Source organism: Anolis carolinensis, chromosome 4 (assembly GCF_035594765.1).
Source record: "Anolis carolinensis isolate JA03-04 chromosome 4, rAnoCar3.1.pri, whole genome shotgun sequence".
NCBI classification, from domain to species: Eukaryota; Metazoa; Chordata; class Lepidosauria; order Squamata; family Dactyloidae; genus Anolis; species Anolis carolinensis.
This window is the reverse complement of record NC_085844.1, coordinates 163,424,258-163,444,024: the sequence shown is the minus strand read 5'-3', so window position 1 is coordinate 163,444,024 and position 19,767 is coordinate 163,424,258. Positions and strand designations below refer to the sequence as shown.

The following is a 19,767-nucleotide window of genomic DNA, read 5'->3' as shown; positions in this document are numbered from 1 at the left end:
CTTCCCATAGGGTGCTTTAGCATTGCTCTCACGCTGTGCACCTCCAGATTTGCCAGAATGAAACAATAATACAAGCGTGGGAAGCAGGGTTGGGGGAGCTTGCATACATGAACTTGGCTGCTTAATATGGTAGGCCGAGCCAAACTCCTGGTAAAGGAGGTCTTGTAGAGGGTAGGAAACTGGATTCCTAACTGGGGGTGGTCTTGAGGCTCATCATAACTTCTGTGGTGAGAACTAACATAGCATTTTAGAAGTTCACCTATGCTGGGACACAATTCTCCAAATTGTATTAGAAGTGGCAGACACATCACTGAAATAAACACATCAGCAAACCCAACATGTTGTCACCCTTCAGTTTTGCTCCTAACTACTTACACATTAGGCAAGAGGTTCCCATAAAAAACCTACCAGCACAAATGCACTTTTTATTCAAACCTTCTTTACAAAAAACAATTTTTTAAAGTTATACAGTTATTTCAGATCCTGGGAGGGGAAAGTATTGAAGACGAGATACCAGCTCAAAAGAATTTTTTGTAGCTTGCCTTCTCCTCCTGGAGTGGAGCCATGTTAGAAAGGTAGGGAGAGCTTCTACAGTTTCAGGCTAGTTCTATAACAAACAAACAAACAAACAAACAAAAAACCCTTTATGGAATAGTCTTTGAGAAAACTGAATTGCACTCCTCAAATATTATAACTATTTTCTCTTTTGGTTTGAAAGATTAGGGATTTTTTGGGATGACACCTGCATGTCATAATTTTTCACATTTCATAATTCCTACAGCCGCACTATCAGCATTGCCAAGAGAGACAACTGTTGTTGTTTTCTTTTGTGGTGTGTGTGTGTGCAATTACACTTTCTTCTTTTGAATTATAATCTATTTCTAGCAGGATAAGTTCTAAAACAGGTCAGCCATTATCCAGGGCAAAATTGAGGTACCCTGACTGCAAAGTAAGCCACAAAGACCAAGAAATAAGGGCCAAATAAGATTAGACGTTGATAGTTCTTGACAGCATGTTTAAAAGAGGGGCTGTATTGGGCCCCCACGAGCTTAGAAAAGGGCCAGTTTATTTTTTCCTTCCATGATATTATCCCAATTTGATGTTATTTGAATCCACTCTAATACCCAAGAATCTATAAAAATACAATGCTTGCGTATTTTTCTCTGTGCATCAGGTTTCAGAGGAAATGATGTATGTGGGTGGATGCATGCACTAATGCCCACTCCCCCAGCTGTGATTAACATTTTAGGATCTCCTGCCCTGTTCCACAATGTGCTGGTCTCTTGTCTTGAATCTTGCTTGAGGATGAAGAAGTACTAAACGGCCACCCAGAAAACAACTGTCAGTTAAGAAAAATTACAATTTAATTGTCAAATTGCTAAAGACCCCCCTCCATAATCCACTGCACAGCTTAGGAAAGTTAAATGTATACCTTTAATTAAAATTCTTTCTCCTTTTCTATAGATGTCATGCGTAAAAACTAGTTCTGTGGCAACTTGATGCTTCCTTAGCCTCTCTCCTTGACCCTGCTCCTCTAGCAGAGTTTTCCTCTGTTTAATATATATGTTACCACATGTCAGCAGCAACAATTCTGTGGTTTTAAAACACACACACAACCACCCTAAAATATTCCTATAATGTCTCAGTGGGATATACTGTAGCCACCCCCACCCCTCTTTCTTGTAACAGCTGTGCTTGCAAACCACACCAATATTATTATTTTCCCAATTGCCTTGTGAGTGGGAAGGGGAGCAAAGGGGTGGGAGAGCCCTTTATGCACCAGCCCTCCTACATATAAACTCTATTACTAGATCAACTTTGAGCAAGAAATGCAGGCTTGCACATAAAGCAAATACTAAGATATTTTTTCTGGTTTAAATTAAAATGTTGCTTTTAAAGGCATGAGCTTTTGTATCAAATCTGCACAATATTTAGAGCCTTTGAATTCTAGTCATCAGGTCAGCCAAAAAAACCACTGACTTATAAAGTATCATTGAGACATAATTTAAACTGAATGTGTGGCAAGTGAAACAAGCAAGCCTCTGTCTTTTTGAATCCTCTAGCGAGAGCTGTTAAATATAGTTTTTGCTGTCGGAATACAAAGCATTAAAGGTACTGTTTCAAAGAAACTAATGTGAAGTCTTGACTAAAAAATATCTTCTTGACACAACAATTATGATTCACTAATGTGTTTGCTGTAAGTCAGTTTTCCTTAACATTTGTCCTGCATAGGTGTCTCAATCTGTGATTCCCCATGCTCTTCTTATTTTAAAACTACAGCATGACCCCCTTTCTGTGTGGTTGGTATTCATGGTTTCATTTATCCCCAGTGCACAAAATATGTCCTCTCTAGGCATTTTCTAAGTCCTCCAGTGGGACTCTGTGCTTGGAAATATTGCTGCAAAGCAATGGAGTGTATTTCTTAGAGATACAGGTCATGTACTGTCAATTTATATTATTTTTTGCTGGAAAATGTTTCCTAACCAAGCATTTTGTTAAATCCCTTTCACCATTTAATATTAGAGCAATGTGGCATTAGACAGAAAGGGTGTCTCTATCCTGTATGTCTCTATCCTGTATATCCTGTCTCTAAAACTTCTCCCATTTGCTCATTCGCTCATTGTAGGAATGTATGTATGCTCCACCTCACGTATCTAGAGAACCTTCCAGGTGTGTTTGAAAGCTCACAAAACACACACACACACACTCCCTCTCTCTCTGTCTTTCCCCCCTCTCTCTCTGAATTCCTTTGTCCTCAAGATGGGTATGAAACTGAGGTGCTCCATTGCTTGAAAATGTCCTGTAGTTATCCAGGACTTTCACATGGTTTAGACATTTGCCAACATAATTGCCATTATAATAGCACCTTACATTGTTTAATGTAATAAAGTTGAGATGCTGAACCATTGTATGGATCTTTTAATTACAGCTACAACCATAAATTACTGTCTCTATTTAATTGAGGTTGCTTTTATTAATTTTATATGTTGGTTTTTATCTCTTGTGTTCTGAGTAATATATTGTCGTATTGTATTGTAAATCAGGATGAGGTTCCATTGGCCTAAGGTGATCCAGTGCATTTCACTGCACATTGGGGGTCTAAAAGCTGGATCTCTGAAGTCAATAGTCTCTCATTCTAAACTGGCATTGAAACCTGGAGTTGCATTCAACCATCATGACTAGTAGCTGATGAAGCTTCTTCGCTATTTTTTTAAAGGATAAGTGGGTAGTCATTGCTGACATATCTTGAACGATTCTCTTTGGTTGCTGTACTATTTGTCACTGTACCACTGTGTTAGAGAAGTACTATTTCTATTTGCCAGGCCTGAATTGGCTACGATTGTAGAAGACCCTGGGTTCTTGTATTAGGAGGCAAAGAACAGTAATCAACATCCCCTATTTCTTTCACCTCATGCAGAACTTTGTAATCTCTTTCATGTGTAGTCATCTATCCCCATTTCTCCACTAAACTGTGATTTTCTCAACATTAATGCTCCACTAACATCTTTTGTATGTAGACAACAGAAAAGTTGTCTGTAGGTGGTAGATGTATTTATTCAAACCATTGACCTCAAGTAATCACAGAGAAAATCATGTCAGTTATGTACAGATTTTCTCTTCTTAATGGCAAAATCATGCATTATGTAGGTAGGTAGCACTTCAAGCATAAAAGTATATGTTTATGTATCTGGAGCACAAGGTTTTGGGGCTTTTCAAACTACATAATTTTTGCTCTACGATTCCAATTTCATGGCTGCATTTTATTAAACTCTGGATCTTGTAGTTTGGTGAGGCACTGAAAGATCTTGTAGTTTGATGGGGCACTAAAGGAGCTCTCTGGCAGATAATTTTGAATGCCCCTTTCTGAGCTACCAATCCCAGCATACCACAGGATGTTGTCATGTTTAAGATGGAATCACGGTGCTATAGATATGTAGACCTTGTTCTGAATTGTGCCTTCAAGTCATTTCCAACTTATGATGGCCCTAAGGTCAAATGTCTCATGGTCAGCAAGGAGCCTTTACTGATATCAAGGTCAAATTTTACTGACATCAAAGCTCCATCCTCCACTGTATTAAACTCAATGTTAACAGCTCAAGAAAGATGCAGTCCTTTGACCCTTTTTTGTCACATCTCTTTTCCTGAAATTATTTTAAAAATCCTTACCTGATAAAGAAGATTATGAACTTTGAAAGCTTCTGTTTTGTGTCTTTTGGTTGGCCTAATAAAGATGTCACTGAAATGTGTTTCTCTGGAGTTTGCTATATTTTGTTGCATGACCGGCATGGCTACCCCAGGATATAGGAATTGTGAATTATTAAAAACAAAAGACTTATTTTGAAAAAGGCAGCTCTGTTTTCTTCTAGCCCAGTACTACCTTGTGCAGTTCCTGTTGTCTCCTATATATGTTCATATCACACTTCAGACCATTGGTTCTCAGACTGTTTTCAATCAGAGGAACAATACAACCACTATATCTGTAATGTTTAGCTTTAAACACAGGACTTTGGCATTGAATGCTTTTGTGCATCTCATTTAGTAGTACTTGTTAATTGCTACATGTCAATTCCAGTTTATGGCAGTCCTATGAATGAGAGGCGTTCAAGTCATCCTATCATTGGTTGTAGGCAATGGTATCTATACATATGAGTCTGACTATGGACAAGTTAAAGTTAATTGATCACAGAGATTTATAAAAGTGTTTATTATGTATGGCATATATAATCATATCATTCATGCTAGAAAATAAACTTGCATAGGCTCCCTTAATATGTCTCGGCAGCTATGATACCCAATATTAAGAACATAGGAAGCTGCCTTCTATACTGAACTTGGCCATTGCTTCACACTCTGCAGGGTTTCAGATGAGTCTTTCCAGTCTGAATAATCCATTATACAATTTGAAGCAAATCATTCAACCACTGGAAACTACTGGACTGTGTTGCATAGGTTTTTGATCACAAAATGTATATTTATCCTAACTTTGAAAACCTAAGACAGCTTACATTTGGGCTATAAAAGACAACTGCATGCTGCAAGATACTTTCAGAATGTAAACCTGCAATAACTCTTACATATCATATATACAAATTCCAACGATTACAGTGCCAATCCTGATAAAATTAAAAGAAATGTGTTTTCCTGAGAACAATATAAATAAATTCAGGATTGACAACCTATAGTTTCTGAGAGGTCATAGCCTTCTCCAAGTCCTCTGGGAGGCCACAAAAACTTGGCATATTGCATCATTAAAACCTCCGAGAAATAAAGTTTGGGCTTTGTGAAATTCCTTTTTTTATTATGGTTATTTATTATGCTCCGGTGCAGACTTTAAAAAACCCTTTGTAGTCTTCAGTGCTATATTTCCAGAAAACAGGTTCTGTATAATCAATAAACCATCCCCACTGACAATACTTTTGATTAGTACATCTGTTTTTCTTCTTTCTATCTATGTTATTGAAAATGTGTATCTGTATTAAAATGTTCAAGATACAGCTTCAAGGACATATACAGTCTCAGTCCTTGTGCTACAATCATGTGCTGTGTATTTTATGCTCTAATTATGTTGTCCAGAGGACTTTTCAATCTTTAAGAAGAGTCAATGGTATGTTATTACAGCTAAAATATTTTTTTATTCTGGATGGAATGATAAATTTTGGACTTGTAAACTTCAGCAATAGTCCAAGTCTTCATTACTAAGTCTATGCCAGTATTGCATTTTGATTAATGTGTTATTTGCACTCTGAGTATCTGGAAAGCTAAATTTTGGGTTTCAGTAGAGTTGAATCTCGTGTGAGAAGATACTATATAAGAATTAATGTAACAAAAGGCACATCTTAAACGTAGTTTGGTTTTCATGTGGATAGAAAATATAGTATTAATTCTTGGTGGTCATTAGTGTTATTGAAATTACATCTTTTGATGGCAAAACTGTTCTACAACATGGCAGCTCATAGAATCATAGAGTTGAAATAAACTATTAAGGCCATCCAATCCAACTTTCTGCCATGCAGAATACACATAAAAATACTCTTGAAAAATTGGCCGTCCAGTCTCTATTAAAAAATCTCAAGGGAAAGAGATTCCACCACACTCTAAAGCAGTGGTTCTCAACCTGTGGGTCCCCAGATGTTTTGGTCCTCGACTCCCAAAAATCCTAACAGCTGGTAAACTGGCTGGGATTTCTGGGAGTTGTAGGCCAAAACACCTGGGGACCCACAGGTTGAGAACCACTGCTCTAAAGCATCATATTCCTCTGTCAAACAGCTATTTCAACAGGAAGTTTTCCTAATGTTCGAGTGGAATCTGTGAACCCATTACACTGTGTCTTAGTCTCTAGAGAAGCAGAAAACAAGCTAACCCCTCCTAAATATGATATCTTTCAAATATTTAAACATGGCTATCATGTCATCTCTTATCCAAGCTAAACATACCCAGCCCCTTAAGATGCTCCTCATGCAGCTTGGCTTACAGATCCTTTGACCATTTTGGTTGTCCCTCTTTAGACACTTTCCAGGCTGTCAATATGCTTCTTGAATTGAGGTGTTCAGAACACAGTGTTATTAGGGGTACTGTTACTTCTCTCCATTTAAATACTGTAACTCCTACTTATGCTGACTATGATTGTATTGGCTTTTTAGGCTTCCAGATCACACTGCTAGATCATGTTCAGCTTGTAGTTTACTAAGATTCTTAGATCTTTTTCACAGCTTAACATATTGCTGTCAAGCCAGATGTTGCCCATCCCATATCTGTACTTTTTGTTAAGGTTATTTTGAACCCAGGTCCTGTCACTGGATTATTAGCAACCCTCCTAATTTGGTATAAGGAGGGATAGATGAGATTACAAATGACAGGATCAAAATCAAGGTCAGCTATCACCAGTTCTTAGGAGTGTGGGTGAATATCCTTAGTTGAAGGGCAGGAATAGGGTATGTTGAAGGGCAGGAAAAGAAAGACTTAAGGCAGACCAGGAAGTCTTGTGGTTGGCAGGGATTGTAAATTCAGGATTGCATATTGTCACTAATGGGCAGGACTACCAACGTTGGTCTACTGGTCAAAATATACAATGCTGGGTTGAAATTTCTTGGCATGAGGATAAGAATTAAGACCATCTATGTACAAAACAGTTTCTGTCTCTGGGCTTAATGTCATCTCTAAGGGGGAAGTCATGTGGAAGAGCATGAAGTAGTTGATTACTTTCTTAAAGTTGTTCATATCCTTCAAATATTCAACATGAGCAGCCTGGATCAGAAGTACAGTCTTTCAAAGTTCAACACAAGCAGAACTATGACATATCTTTCCAACACTCACAATCCCAAATTTTAAACTGGGCACCACAACCAATCTGTAGAATCAAAAGATGCCTCCATCTTCAAATAAAGGGCCACCTCCCTTCCATTACATTTAGGGGATGCAGGAATATTAACATGACCTGTGCTTAAACAAGAGAGGTCATGGCTTCAAGAATGTGACACCAGATGCAGTGCCCAGAGAGTATGAAAGCGTATGAAAGAGCAAAAGCAAGAGAGGCTAAGCATGGATCCTAGTTTTAAAATTCATCTGGAAGTGGATTAAGATATCTATGGCCTTCAGCCAATGGTAGATTTAAATGTAATATGAAAGTAAAGAAAACTATGTGATACATAAAACACATCAATCATAGGAAGACTGTTTATGAGCATGCCTTAAAGAGGAGAAAGAAAGCAGGATTGCAATAAGTTATGTCTTGCGAATGAGCAGCGACACAATAATCAATAACTGCAGACCATTCTGGGAGGCTCCACATGACGCAAGCAAAGGCTGGAGTACTTGAAGAAATCCAGATTTAATTAAAAACAACTCTGTACATATGGGGCAAACATTAAAGGCCACGGACTCTCAGCAACCCTTTACCTGAACATTGAGATTATAAATGCATTCTTTGCTTTAGCCTCAGATGGTACATTATTTGAATTTAAATTTGATGGATTACATTGTGGGCGACTATATATAGTATGTTGTTCTATTATTATTAATAGTTATTGTTATGCTTAGACGTGTTCCAGGTGTTTTTCAGAATAAGCAGATGGTCTCTGAACATCCCGTTGAGTTTCAAACAGACAGCAATGCACTTTTTGTACGGCCTATTTCCAAAGTTTATATTGTGGTAATACTTCTAGAAAGAATCTCAAAAGCATCTGCTGCTGCCCTTGAAACATGATTTAAAATAATCTATATATCTCTATAGTATAGTTTTAGATGGTGACATTACAATTTTCCATATTATCCACCTTTTCTCTCTCTCTCCCCCCCCCCCCCCCCCCCCCGCCCCCGGTTATTCTTAGACTATTTTCAGATGGTCCTGAGGGATGAAATAAGGAAGAAGCTGTGCATTGTTTACAGAAGGGGAATAATATTGAATTAAACTCAGTTGTCCTGAGCAGGCGTTCTGACGAGTAGGTAGTGGCTAAAAATGGAAGAGCTAGCTAAGTTTACACCAACGTTTACTGCCTGTAAATATTCTAATAAATATTCAGGATTCATTCTAACGTTAGGCTTGTGATGAGGGGAGACTATTTTAACAGTGATGCAGTGGGGTAATTCTACATGTAAGCTCTATGCGATTATGGAGCTCTACGGAGGAAGTTCTATGTGATTACAATACTATTTCAGCATAGGCTCCTTTGGTATGCAATCTCATACCAACAGAGAGAGTGATTGGTAAAGAAGCATGCCCACCAAATGCCTGGATGAAAATTAAACATAGCCCAACAACAAAAGATTTCTTGGTTTTTAGGCTGGTTCTGAGGGTTATTTGGGGCACTAATTCAGTAAATTGCATTGGATAGACTGTATAAACTCTAGTTCCTTAGATGTGCTTATCATTATTTTTATGGGCTAGGAGATGAAGACTGGTACATATATGCCATATGTTCTATATCTCAAAAACTAGAGCATATAGGGAGAAACCTGTGCCATTTTTGGAATCAGGTCAAATATACCCAGAAACAAGTTTAATATTTGAGTCATCAAAATGTGTGTTGACCAGTAATATCTTTTTTCTTAGACATAACTTTACATTAGGTCTAAAAAAAAATCAGACTTACTTGAAAGAGCTGGTGTTGAAAGGGCTTGCTGACACAGTTTGTGTCCACCATGCTTCTTGTGCTGAATTTCACATCAGTCACATCAAACTGTTTGCAGGTCGCATAATCATTAGACCCCCAGAATGACCAGAGTTAGAATCATAGATGAAATAAACTTTGCTTCCCGATTTGTGTGATGGAATGGCTGGTTTTCACTTAATCCCTTGAGGACTTGTCATAGTGTAAACACCTTCTAAAAGTCTGCTTGCTCCAAAGGTTCTTACAATGTAAATATAAATACCATATGTGGGCAAAAATTCTTATTTTTCTTCCAGAGGTTACATTCCCTTGGGAGAACCAACTGTTGGTAACCATTAGCAGAGTTCAAGATGGTGGTAGATATCACTCAAGCCAAAAGTTCTGCCTGCCCACGATTCTCCCTATTTTTTGGGTGAAATGGTAGAGAGGGACAGTGTGTTTAGGAGGTCAAGTTTCCCCACTCGAAAGGAGCTTTTCAAATTCATTTAACACTTGTGTCGCCCTAGAGCAGTGGTTCTCAACCTGTGGGTCCCCAGGTGTTTTGGCAAACAACTCCCAGAAATCCTAGCCAGTTTACCAGCTGTTAGGATTTCTGGGAGTTGAAGGTCAAATCATCAGGGGACCACACAGGTTGAGAACCACTGCCCTAGAACCACAGGATGATAATGACTAGAGCTAGAGTACTTTGATGAAAGTTCTTATAGTCCGTAGAAGAACTTCTGCCCTCAGAATCTTTCAACCAGCATGACCACTAGCCACATTGGCTGAGAGAGAAAGAGATGTGTCTGTATTTACTCAAGTATAATGTATAATAATCCGGGGTTTCAGCTTCCTCCAGGTCTTTTTACACAGGTAGGTTTATGTGTGTGTGCTTATAATGCACCATCAAATCTAATGTGCATGTCAATTTTGGTAATTTAACTTAGCCAAAAAGAGGTGAGCATTAGACTTGAGCAAATAGGGTAATATGGGGTCGGGCTTAGCACGGCAGGCAAAACCACTGTGCCTGCTGATGGAAAGGTCAACAGTTTGAGCCTGGGTTGGGGATGAGCACTCACCATTAGCCCCAGCTCACCTGCTCATCTAGTAGGGTTGAAAGCAGACATGCGAGTAGATAAAATAGGTACTGCTTTTAAAAACAGGGAGGTTTTAAAGGCGGCTGATCAAGGAAGCTCGATGGATGGCATGGAAGATGCTGTGGCCGAAGTCGAGCACAACCTCCAAAGATGCCGGAAACAAGATGGAAAAACTGCAGTTACCTCTTCTGTGTTGTCTGCCCTTGTTAATTGTGTAATCGGCATTGAATGTTTACCATATACGTGTTCTGTAAAGCTGCTCTGAGTCCCTTTCAGAGTGAGTAAGGTGGGGTATAAATACTGTAAGTAAATAAATATTTGCAATTTACAATTTATTTTTTGGGTGAGGGCATTTGATTAATCAGTCCGATAGATGGTGTGCTTTAGTGAGGTGAGAAGATTGATCAAGTAATACAACATGAAGTCTCTTTTGAGAATACATATAAAAATAATTAAAAGAAAGACAGACACAGAGAGAGGCATCCTTTTGTATCTAAACTTTTTATTAGAACAAACCCCAAGAGTTGTAAAACAATAAGTAACAACAAATTGTGTTAAATATTAAACATTTTAGTTCTAAAAAGATATTTTCAACAATATGTTCCTAATATTTCTGCACAGCAGAAGCAAATAAACGGTTTTAGAGCTCAGACAGATGTGTGCTCACATTATTTTGGTTTGGGCACTTCTCTCTCCTGACTAAACCACACAGTCTAAAATCATTGATAAAATAAAAATGTGATCATAGGGGAGACTGACCAGATCTTTTTTTTTTTTTTGCCACCATGCAATTTATGAATATATCTTTGAAATGCTGATGGACTCTTTCTCAAAAACAAACAAACAGACTGCATTAATGATTAATATTAGTACCATTAGTTACACATCTCAAAAACCGAAGAAGCCACAAGGTTCTTAGTTTTATTACAGTGAAGTGCAAATTACCAATATTTCACAAGGAAACCAAGAATCCGTATAAAAAGTTAGAAAATAAAACATCCTTTTTATAAAATAAAATCTTCTCTTAAGAAGAGTCTTAAAAATGAAGCATCCATTTTAAAAGGGTTAACAAAGCAATAAATACTTTGTTATATCATATGTATCTCCTTGTTCCCATGTTTCCTTATTTAGGTAGCAAGGCCTTAGACACATAAGATTTAACACAACAGAATGGCACACAGTCCCCTATGGCCTGTTAACCAGCATGTGAAGGGAGAAGGTGGCTTTGAAACTTAAACCCTAGTCCCAGTGTCTAGCAAGAAACACTGATCCAATCTTAATACAGTAGAGTCTCACTTATCCAACCTTCGCTTATCCAGCATTCAGTATTATCCAACGCAGTCTGCCTTTGAGTAGTCAATGTTTTTGTAGTCAATGTTTTCAATACACTGCAATGTTTTGGTGCTAAATTCGTAAATACAGTAATTACTACATAATGTTACCATGTATTGAACTGCTTTTTCTGTCAATTTGTTATTAAACATGATGTTTTGGTGCTTAATTCGTAAAATCATAACGTAATTTGAGGTTGAATAAGCTTTTCCTTAATCCCTCCTTATTATCCAACACTTTCACTTATCCAACGTTCTGCTGGCCCACTTATGTTGGATAAGCGAGACTCTACTGTAAATCCTAATCTTAACTCTCTTATTCTAATAATGTTTACTTGGCAATAAGCACCACTGAAATCAGCTATGACCTACAATTGGGGTGTAAGGAAAACAAACTTACATGCACCCACACCCCAACAAAATTAGGAGCACTGGATTCAAATAGCAGGAAAAGAGATTCCACCTGAAGATTATGAAGAAATTTCTGCTGGTAAGAGCTGTTTTGAAAGTGGAATATGCTGCCTTGGAGTGTGTGGTCTCCACCTCCGGAGATCTTTAAGCAGAGGCTGAATGGCTGTCTGTCAGGAGTGCTCTGATGGTATGTTCCTGCATAACAGGGGGTTGGATTGGATGGCCCTTGTAGTCCTTTCCAACCCTATGATTCAACAATTTTACTATTGCAATATCACTTGAAACTAATCTGGAAAAAGAATTTCATCCGTATAGGAATGGTGCCCACACTCGCCCCATAGGCATAAAATGCTCAAGTCCTATCTTATTGCAACCTGAGTCCTGTCCTTACTTCAAATTAGAGTAGACCCACTGAACCAGTGGGGCTTCTGTATGGATTGGCCATTTGGTGACTTCAATGTCATTGCTAATTGTGGTTACGATGAGTGATGTAGGCAAAAGTGTTTCCATTTTCAAAGGAATGCAAACCCACTTGCACTTAGGAACTAATACTAACAGGGCTTAATTGGCATTGATATTAATATAACATTCATTCCTGTAACTACAGAGTGGCTTTTGTCACCTGTAGAAACAGAAAAACTCAGCAAACATTTGCAAAGTCAGAAAGGAGCAATCTTTCTGAAAGTTTAAGGTGGCAGCTCTGCAGTGGGTTTCCAAGATTATAGCTGATTCTTGTTGTTCAATCTAACAGCTGCTTGATGTTTATAGCAGTTTTACTCCATTGCATGGAGTCCTGCAATCTTTAGTTTGTTGTAGCACCTGAGCTCTGACACAGCAGGGTCTCACAAAATTACAAATCCCGTAATTTCAAAGCATTGAGTCATGGCAGTTAATGTGACATAGAACTGCTATAATTCTAAAGTGTGGATATAACCTTCAATGCAGATTGTGCTACGTGTCCAAATGGAGAGCCAGCAGAGACAGAGCTTGAATTTTCTTACAGCATAAATTAGACAGAAGTAAAAATAACTGTTAAGAAAATCCCAATAGCCACAAACTCATCTATAAAGCATAAAGGTGAGCAAAGTGTACCTCTTTAAAAGTTGCCAGACTGCAGCTTTCAGCATTCTTTGCCACAGCAAACACATGCTAGGACTGATGGGAGTTGTAGTCCAACCTCCACTTTGCACAGCTCCTGCTCTAAAGAATGCTGTTCTCTGCTGCTTCCTATAGGAAAATGCAGAAGCTGGAAAAAAATGTATAGAAGGGCAAAGAGCCAGGTTTCTGCCTATAAATTTCAAGTAAGCTGAATATATTTTCATGGCAAGCAGTGGTAGGTTTGTGGTTCAATGGTGCTTGTAAACTTCAAAACCAAGCTAGTTAACATCATACTGATAGCCAGTAAGGCACTTTGTCATGGAGCACACAACCATACAAGCTAGGAAACTGATAAGACATTAAATGCAATCTGGAAACATTTATATATTCTATGACAACTTAAACTGAAAAAGTGTTTTTAAAAACTCTGTTTCTAGGGAAATTTCCATATTCTTCTTTTTGTTAAAAAAACTGTTCACTCACCTAGAAGATAATCTGAAACAGTAGAACATTCCACATCTTTTCCATATATTTTTAAAGCAGCCAACACTTTTAAATCGGTCACTCCAAAACATTGAAGCCACAAGAATTAAAGGCAAAATGGAAAAAAGGAGGAAACTTTCAGTAGATAGATATATATTAAAAAATGCTCCCATGGGAGAGGTTTTTTTCCTTTACAATTTCTGCTGGAATTTTCAAAACAATCTCACAACAATTTTTGATGGCTTCACGTGTACAATAGCTTTGGTATAAAACATGCACAAAGAAAAGCTGACGGTCAATAACATACTGAAGAAACAATGCGCTGTAACCAAATGGGACTGTGTGGACAGGACAGTGGGTATTTTCTATTGTTTCTTGGTTTGCATGTTCTTTTTGTTCAAGATCTTCAGCAGAGATTTACTCATGTAATAAGGTCTTGCAGGAGAGCCATCGTGACTTTCTAAATCTTCCACTAGGGGGCAGAACGGCAGAAAGCAAGTCGTCAAAGCAACGCACCATGAAAACAATACTGCCCCCTGCTGGCCCTTTTGTGCACAACAGCAAAAGTCTCAGTATGCATTAAATACAGTATGTTTTGGCATTTGTTATACAGTAAACACTGATGCAATAATATAATCAGCCCTTTAACATTATATGGACCAGATGCTGCACCTGTTCAAGCAAAGACATGTGTCTTGTCCTTGACTAGAATGAGTGCAGGATCAAAGTCTATTTAAAATTTATCATCTCATCATGAAATGATTCGTCCATTACACTACTTCTCGAAAGCGAGGAAGTGCATCTTTTTTCAAGCTTTATGTTAAAGCATGTTATGCATAAAACTGACATTAGAATAAACAGCAGGATTTGGCTGGGCATTAAGAAATACACCAATCAAGTCCAAAAGATTCTGTATTTCAAAAATAAATTATTACCTAACTTTGCACATCAATCAATGCTAATTCAATTCTGAGAAAGATATTCAGGAATTTTGTCTGTTGGATTTTGCAATAATTGAACAGCTATGTTTTGGTTGAATGGACAGCCACCCAATTTCAGTGCTATTGCTTTGCATTTTCCATTTTTTTCAGTTGCTTATTCAACAACATGGCTCTAAATTGTTTGCTTCAAAGGACTATGGATAATCCTATTCATACTGATTCTAATTATTTCTGCAAATGCATCTTAACTGTATTGCCAACATAGGGTCATACCTTGGGATATACTGATGGAGCAACCACTGGCAAACCCAATCCTGTACACCAGTGTTTCTCAAACTGTGCTCCTCCATGAGTTTTGGACTTCAGCTCCCAGAATCCCAAACAGCTTACCAGCTGTTAGGAATTGTGGGAGTTGAAATCCAAAACATCTGGAGGAGAACAGTTTGAGAAATTCTGCTGTACACAAACTCAATCTTGCATACAATAAATTGCATTATTCAAATTATTCAATTTTTTTTAAGAAGGAAAGGGGTTCATTCAGAGGCCAAAACCAAGGAACTTGCAATAGTGGGCCAAAACCAACATCTCATAAATGGAAAGATATTATGCAATAGGACTTTCTGCCACCTCCCCACATCTGACCTGGAGAGTCTTGCAAGCCTCCAGAGCATTTTGGAGAGCATGCCAAGGATGTCAAGAGAGAAGGGTGGGCAGGAAGATTGATTTCCATTCACTCTTAGTGTTGAATTGGATTCTACTCCCTTGAGAAGTATTTACATAACCCCGTACATCGTACATCTTCGCTGCACATTGTATCAGTGTAGCTCTTCCCCCTTCTACAAAGTGATACCCAACTGAGCAATTCTGATGATGTGGCTGGATGCATCTTTGGATGGCATAGCACATCTGCTTCCAGGACCACCAGCTGATAGGCATAACTAATTGCTTGTAACTGCAGCTGAATTTGGGACAATATAATTTGGCTGTCACGGAACAGTTTGACTGTAACCGCAATGCATGGCATCTAGAGCATACAAATGACTGCTTATTTCTATTAGGGAAGGATTTTTTCATTACTGTATATACTCATGTATAAGTCAAAGGCAAGTATGGATCTTGAGGATGTCAACAGAGAGGATAAATCAAAGATCCTTCTGCAGAGAGGAAAGTGTCAATGCTGTCTCGGGGCGAACTGCCTTTGGTTACTGCTGCCATTTCTTCACCCAGGCATTTAAAAAAGACTAGCAAGAGCACCACAGAGAGAGAGTAGAAGGGGTTGGTGTTTCTTTTAGGTTCTCTCAGGATGAACTAAAATCCCATCTTTCAGCATTCTACTCAGAGAAAGGGTGATTCTTTTAAAAAAAAATAGGAGTTAAGGTACAGTCATTCCATTGACCCATAGATATGTCAATTGAAGTTTATTGGGTTGATTTTTGACTAAAATTTCTAGAGTTATATATAAGTATATACAATTTGTATATTTCTAGACGGGCTGTGGCACAAGCTGGAAAGCAAGCCAGCTGCAACAAATCACTCTGACCAAGAGGTCATGAGTTCGAGGCCAGCCGTGCCTGCGTCTTGTCTCTGTCTCTGTTCTATGTTATGGCACTGAATGTTTGCCTTTATGTGTGCAATGTGATCCGCCCTGAGTCCCCTTCGGGGTGAGAAGGGCGGAATATAAATGCTGTAAATAAATAAATAATAAATAAATAGTTGGGTTCAGGGTCCTGCTCCTTCAAACGAAAAAACCTCTTCCATTTGCAGAAGCAATCTGCATTCATACTGGGGAAAGAGAGGGTGTTATTTCAAGCCATTCTTCCTTCCTCTAGCATAGTGGTTCCCAACCTTTGGGCCTCCAGGTGTTTTGGACTTCAGCTCCTAACTGGTAAGCTGGTTGGGATTTCTGGGAGCTGAAGTCCAAAACACCTAGAGGCCCAAAGGCTGGGAACCACTGCTCTAGCAACTTCAACACCAGCTTTCCCCATGCTTTTATGGCAAATCTATCAATTCCCAGAACAACTATCCAGGGGATATAGGGTGTGGAATGAGACAAGGGACAGAAGGAAGAGCAAAAAATAATAATAATCTAAAGGGTGTGGAGCTCCTCCCTCGCACACTTCCCTGGGAAGACATTGTGATCCAATCACAGGAAGATTAATATAGTGAAAAGTTGCATTATTCCTTGAAGCATTTGTTTAGTTGATTGCATAGTCCGTTTTATTTCAGATTATTTTTTTCTCAAATCCTTTGTAGTTCCATATTGATGTAAGCTCTCCAACTCAATATATTCAGCTGAAAAATCTCACTTATCTCATAAAATGACTTCCAGGCAAACATTCTCCCTTGTATCATTAAAGCAGTGGTTCTCAACCTGGGATTCCCAGAGGCCTACAATTCCCAGAAATCCCAACTAGTTTACTAGCTTTTAAGATTTCGGGGAGTTGAAGGCCAAAAACATCTAGGGACCCAGAGGTTGAGAGCCACTGCCTTAAAGCCTGTTCTGGAGGTCCTGGTTTTCCACCTGGAGAGGGGAGGAGGAGGCGAGAGGAAGAGAGTCCAGATGGCAGCCCCGCATGCAATGTTAGCTGTAGCCCACAGTTAGCAGTTCCCTCTTTTGCCATGCTTTTCAAGAGTAATGATGGTTTTACAATGCCTCCGACTTTCAATTCTGAAAGCTTAAATAATACAAACTGCATTTGTCACCAGGGATCTGATTCAAGACAGTGTGCAGCTTTATTATTCAAAGCACGGAGTTTTGCTATTTAGTTGCTGAGTGTTTTCTCACAGGAGACTCAGAAGTGGTTCTTGCTTCAATGGGTAATTGGCCAGAATGCTGATTCGTATTTCGTATGTCTCTTTGTTCTTCCTCATGTGTATGAAAAATGATCAGATGTTACATGAATAGTGCAAAGGAGGCTCAAAGGCATCTTCAGACCCACATATTTCATTCTCTTTCTATGTGTGTATAAAAGAGCAGTATCTTGGTTTATAAAGTCCGGAAGGACTTCTTCCATGGTTTGTGGGGGAGAGAAAAGGATCATAATTCATCCATAGAGCTTGATTTTTTGAATTGAGCTAAAGTTTAATCTGAATATAGCAGGCATGGGCAAACTTCGGCCCTCCAGGTGTTTTGGACTTCAATTCCCACAATTCCTAACAGCCTACCACTGTTGGGAATTGTTGGAGTTGAAGTCCAAAACACCTGGAGGGCCCAAGTTTGCCCATGGCTGCTATATAGCATAGGACCTCTAATTACATTTGTAGTCATACTATAATGGACAACAGAGGCTATTATTTGGCCAACCCTTTTCATGCAGATAGATTCCTCTTCTTAAAAGGCTTATTGTTAATAATATGCTTCTGTTCTATGCAATTTGAACCATTTGTACTCTTTCATTATACCTCCTTTGAGAGGAATCAGTATGACACTAATCACTTTTTTTAGCACACCATTTTTTGTAGTGGAGGCAACTGACATAGCACTGTGCCCTTCTTCAGAGGGAACCATTAATACATTTTCATCACAGTTTAAATAGCTGTCAACCAGCATGTACAATAAAAATACAGCCATAGCACCATAATTACAAATTTAGGACCACCTGCTGGTTATCTATAGTTTTGACCTGTTTATGGCTAATTGGGATACACTGTAGTGCTTTCAAAAATTGCCTGAATATCCTTTACAAATATACACCTATAAAAAAAGTTATCAAAATGGCTGTTGTGTAAAACAGCAAAATCTCAAGTTAGAAAAGTTATGAAAACACTAAGAGCTAAAGATTAAAAAAGCTTCACATTTACACTTGTCCATAGGCACTCTATAAAAACTATGATGTGGCCTTGTATCACAGCTGTTAAAAAGACTTATTTTAACGGTTGCCTGTCAGCTCGTTTTTAGATAGTACAAAGCAAATACAAATAATTCCTTCATCATAAGCATCATTTGTACTTTTTAAACACCTCCTTTGTCTAAATTCAATGTGTCCTGCTCAATTATTATTGTTATTTTCTTAAAAGTAACACTGCTGCCATTTTCACAATTTCTTTTTGAATATTATCCCATTAACTTTTTTGGACTCAGTTCCTTCTTTCCCAAAATGCGGTGCAGACTAGCTGACATGTAGTAGGGTTTCGCTGTCGATCCGTCATTCCTTTCCAAGTCTTCACCTGAATACGAAACAGCCAAAGCAGCAAGCAGTCATGCAGTCAAACACAAATCAAAACAAAGGAGAGAAAGCCAGAGAGAGATGAAAAGAGTCAAGGTTAGAAATCCTGTTACAACAGAGGTGAGCTTTAGCGCTGTGTCACTGCAAGATGCCCCAAAACCATCACTCTCCTTCATTCCTTAGCAATACAAAGCAGCTCATAGCCAAGCCACTGTCGGGACCTGTTGTCATTCTTACTTCTGATTGTGCAAGCAGTTAAGGGTGGCTTTTTTGTTTTCAGAATTAAAACCCTTGGCACACATTATCAATGATATGGCAAAACGTGGCTATGGTGACACTAAGGACACACTATATTTGGCTAGGTTGAGTACTCTTTGCTCTCTGACAGTGAAATGTATTATTTCTATCTCTTTCTTCATCTAATTTTTATTTTTGCCACAAGAGGTCAGACTGTACTGATATCTGGAAGTATTGCACAAGGATATAGGAACCATGTATCTTGGAAGCTAAGCAGGGTAAGTTCTGGTTGGATGGGAAACTGCCAAAAATACTACCAAAGGTGCTGTAGGAACTGCCAAAGTCCATGATATTCATGGTGTCACTGTAAGTTGACAGGTGACTTGAAGACTCATTCAAATACATAAAGTCCAGGGAACGGGGTGAGCTCCCATCTGTCAGCTCTAGCGGGGACATGAGAGAAGTCTCCCACAAGGATGGTAAAACATCAAACATCCGGGCATCCCCTGGGCAACGCCCTTGCAGACGGCCAATTCTCTCAAATCAGAAGCTACTTGCAGTTTCCCAAGTCGCTCCTGACACACAAAAAACCCATAAAGTCAGCCTTCTACAAATCTTAAGCCCTCCCAGTGTCTTGATCTGCAGCTCCCATAAGCCCTAACCAGTATTACCAGTGTGGAAAAATACCTCAACTCCCTCTTAGCTACCAAAAAAGTATGTAAAAATGGTCCAATACTTCAACATAATTTCTAAAATGTAAGTAATGGTAATGAACTTGACTCTTCACAACAAGTTAAGTCAGAGGTCAGTGCAGTTCAGCTTTTTCTGTCCATTCCGACACGATCAGTCAGTATTAAGCATGCATTTAAAGATTGCAATTCACCACCTTCTCACTCAGCCATTTAAAAATGGAGACA

The 19,767-nt window shown here is 38.7% G+C and overlaps 1 protein-coding gene across 6 annotated transcripts in view; it reads right to left on the bottom strand.

The window, feature by feature from the left end:
* Positions 1-460: 460 nt before the first annotated feature.
* slc44a5 (solute carrier family 44 member 5) overlaps positions 461-19,767 on the bottom strand; it is a 268,997-nt gene continuing 249,690 nt past the window's right edge. For 4 of the 6 annotated variants that reach the window (XM_008114106.3, XM_062978139.1, XM_008114110.3 and 1 more), the window contains one exon: positions 10,666-18,614. In XM_008114106.3, coding sequence (XP_008112313.1) covers positions 18,502-18,614 — 113 coding nt within the window. In that variant the 3' untranslated portion in view covers positions 10,666-18,501. Of the gene's footprint in view, positions 608-10,665; positions 18,615-19,767 lie in introns of those variants that run through there. The other 2 variants (XM_062978141.1, XM_062978140.1) reach the window with 2 other exon arrangements.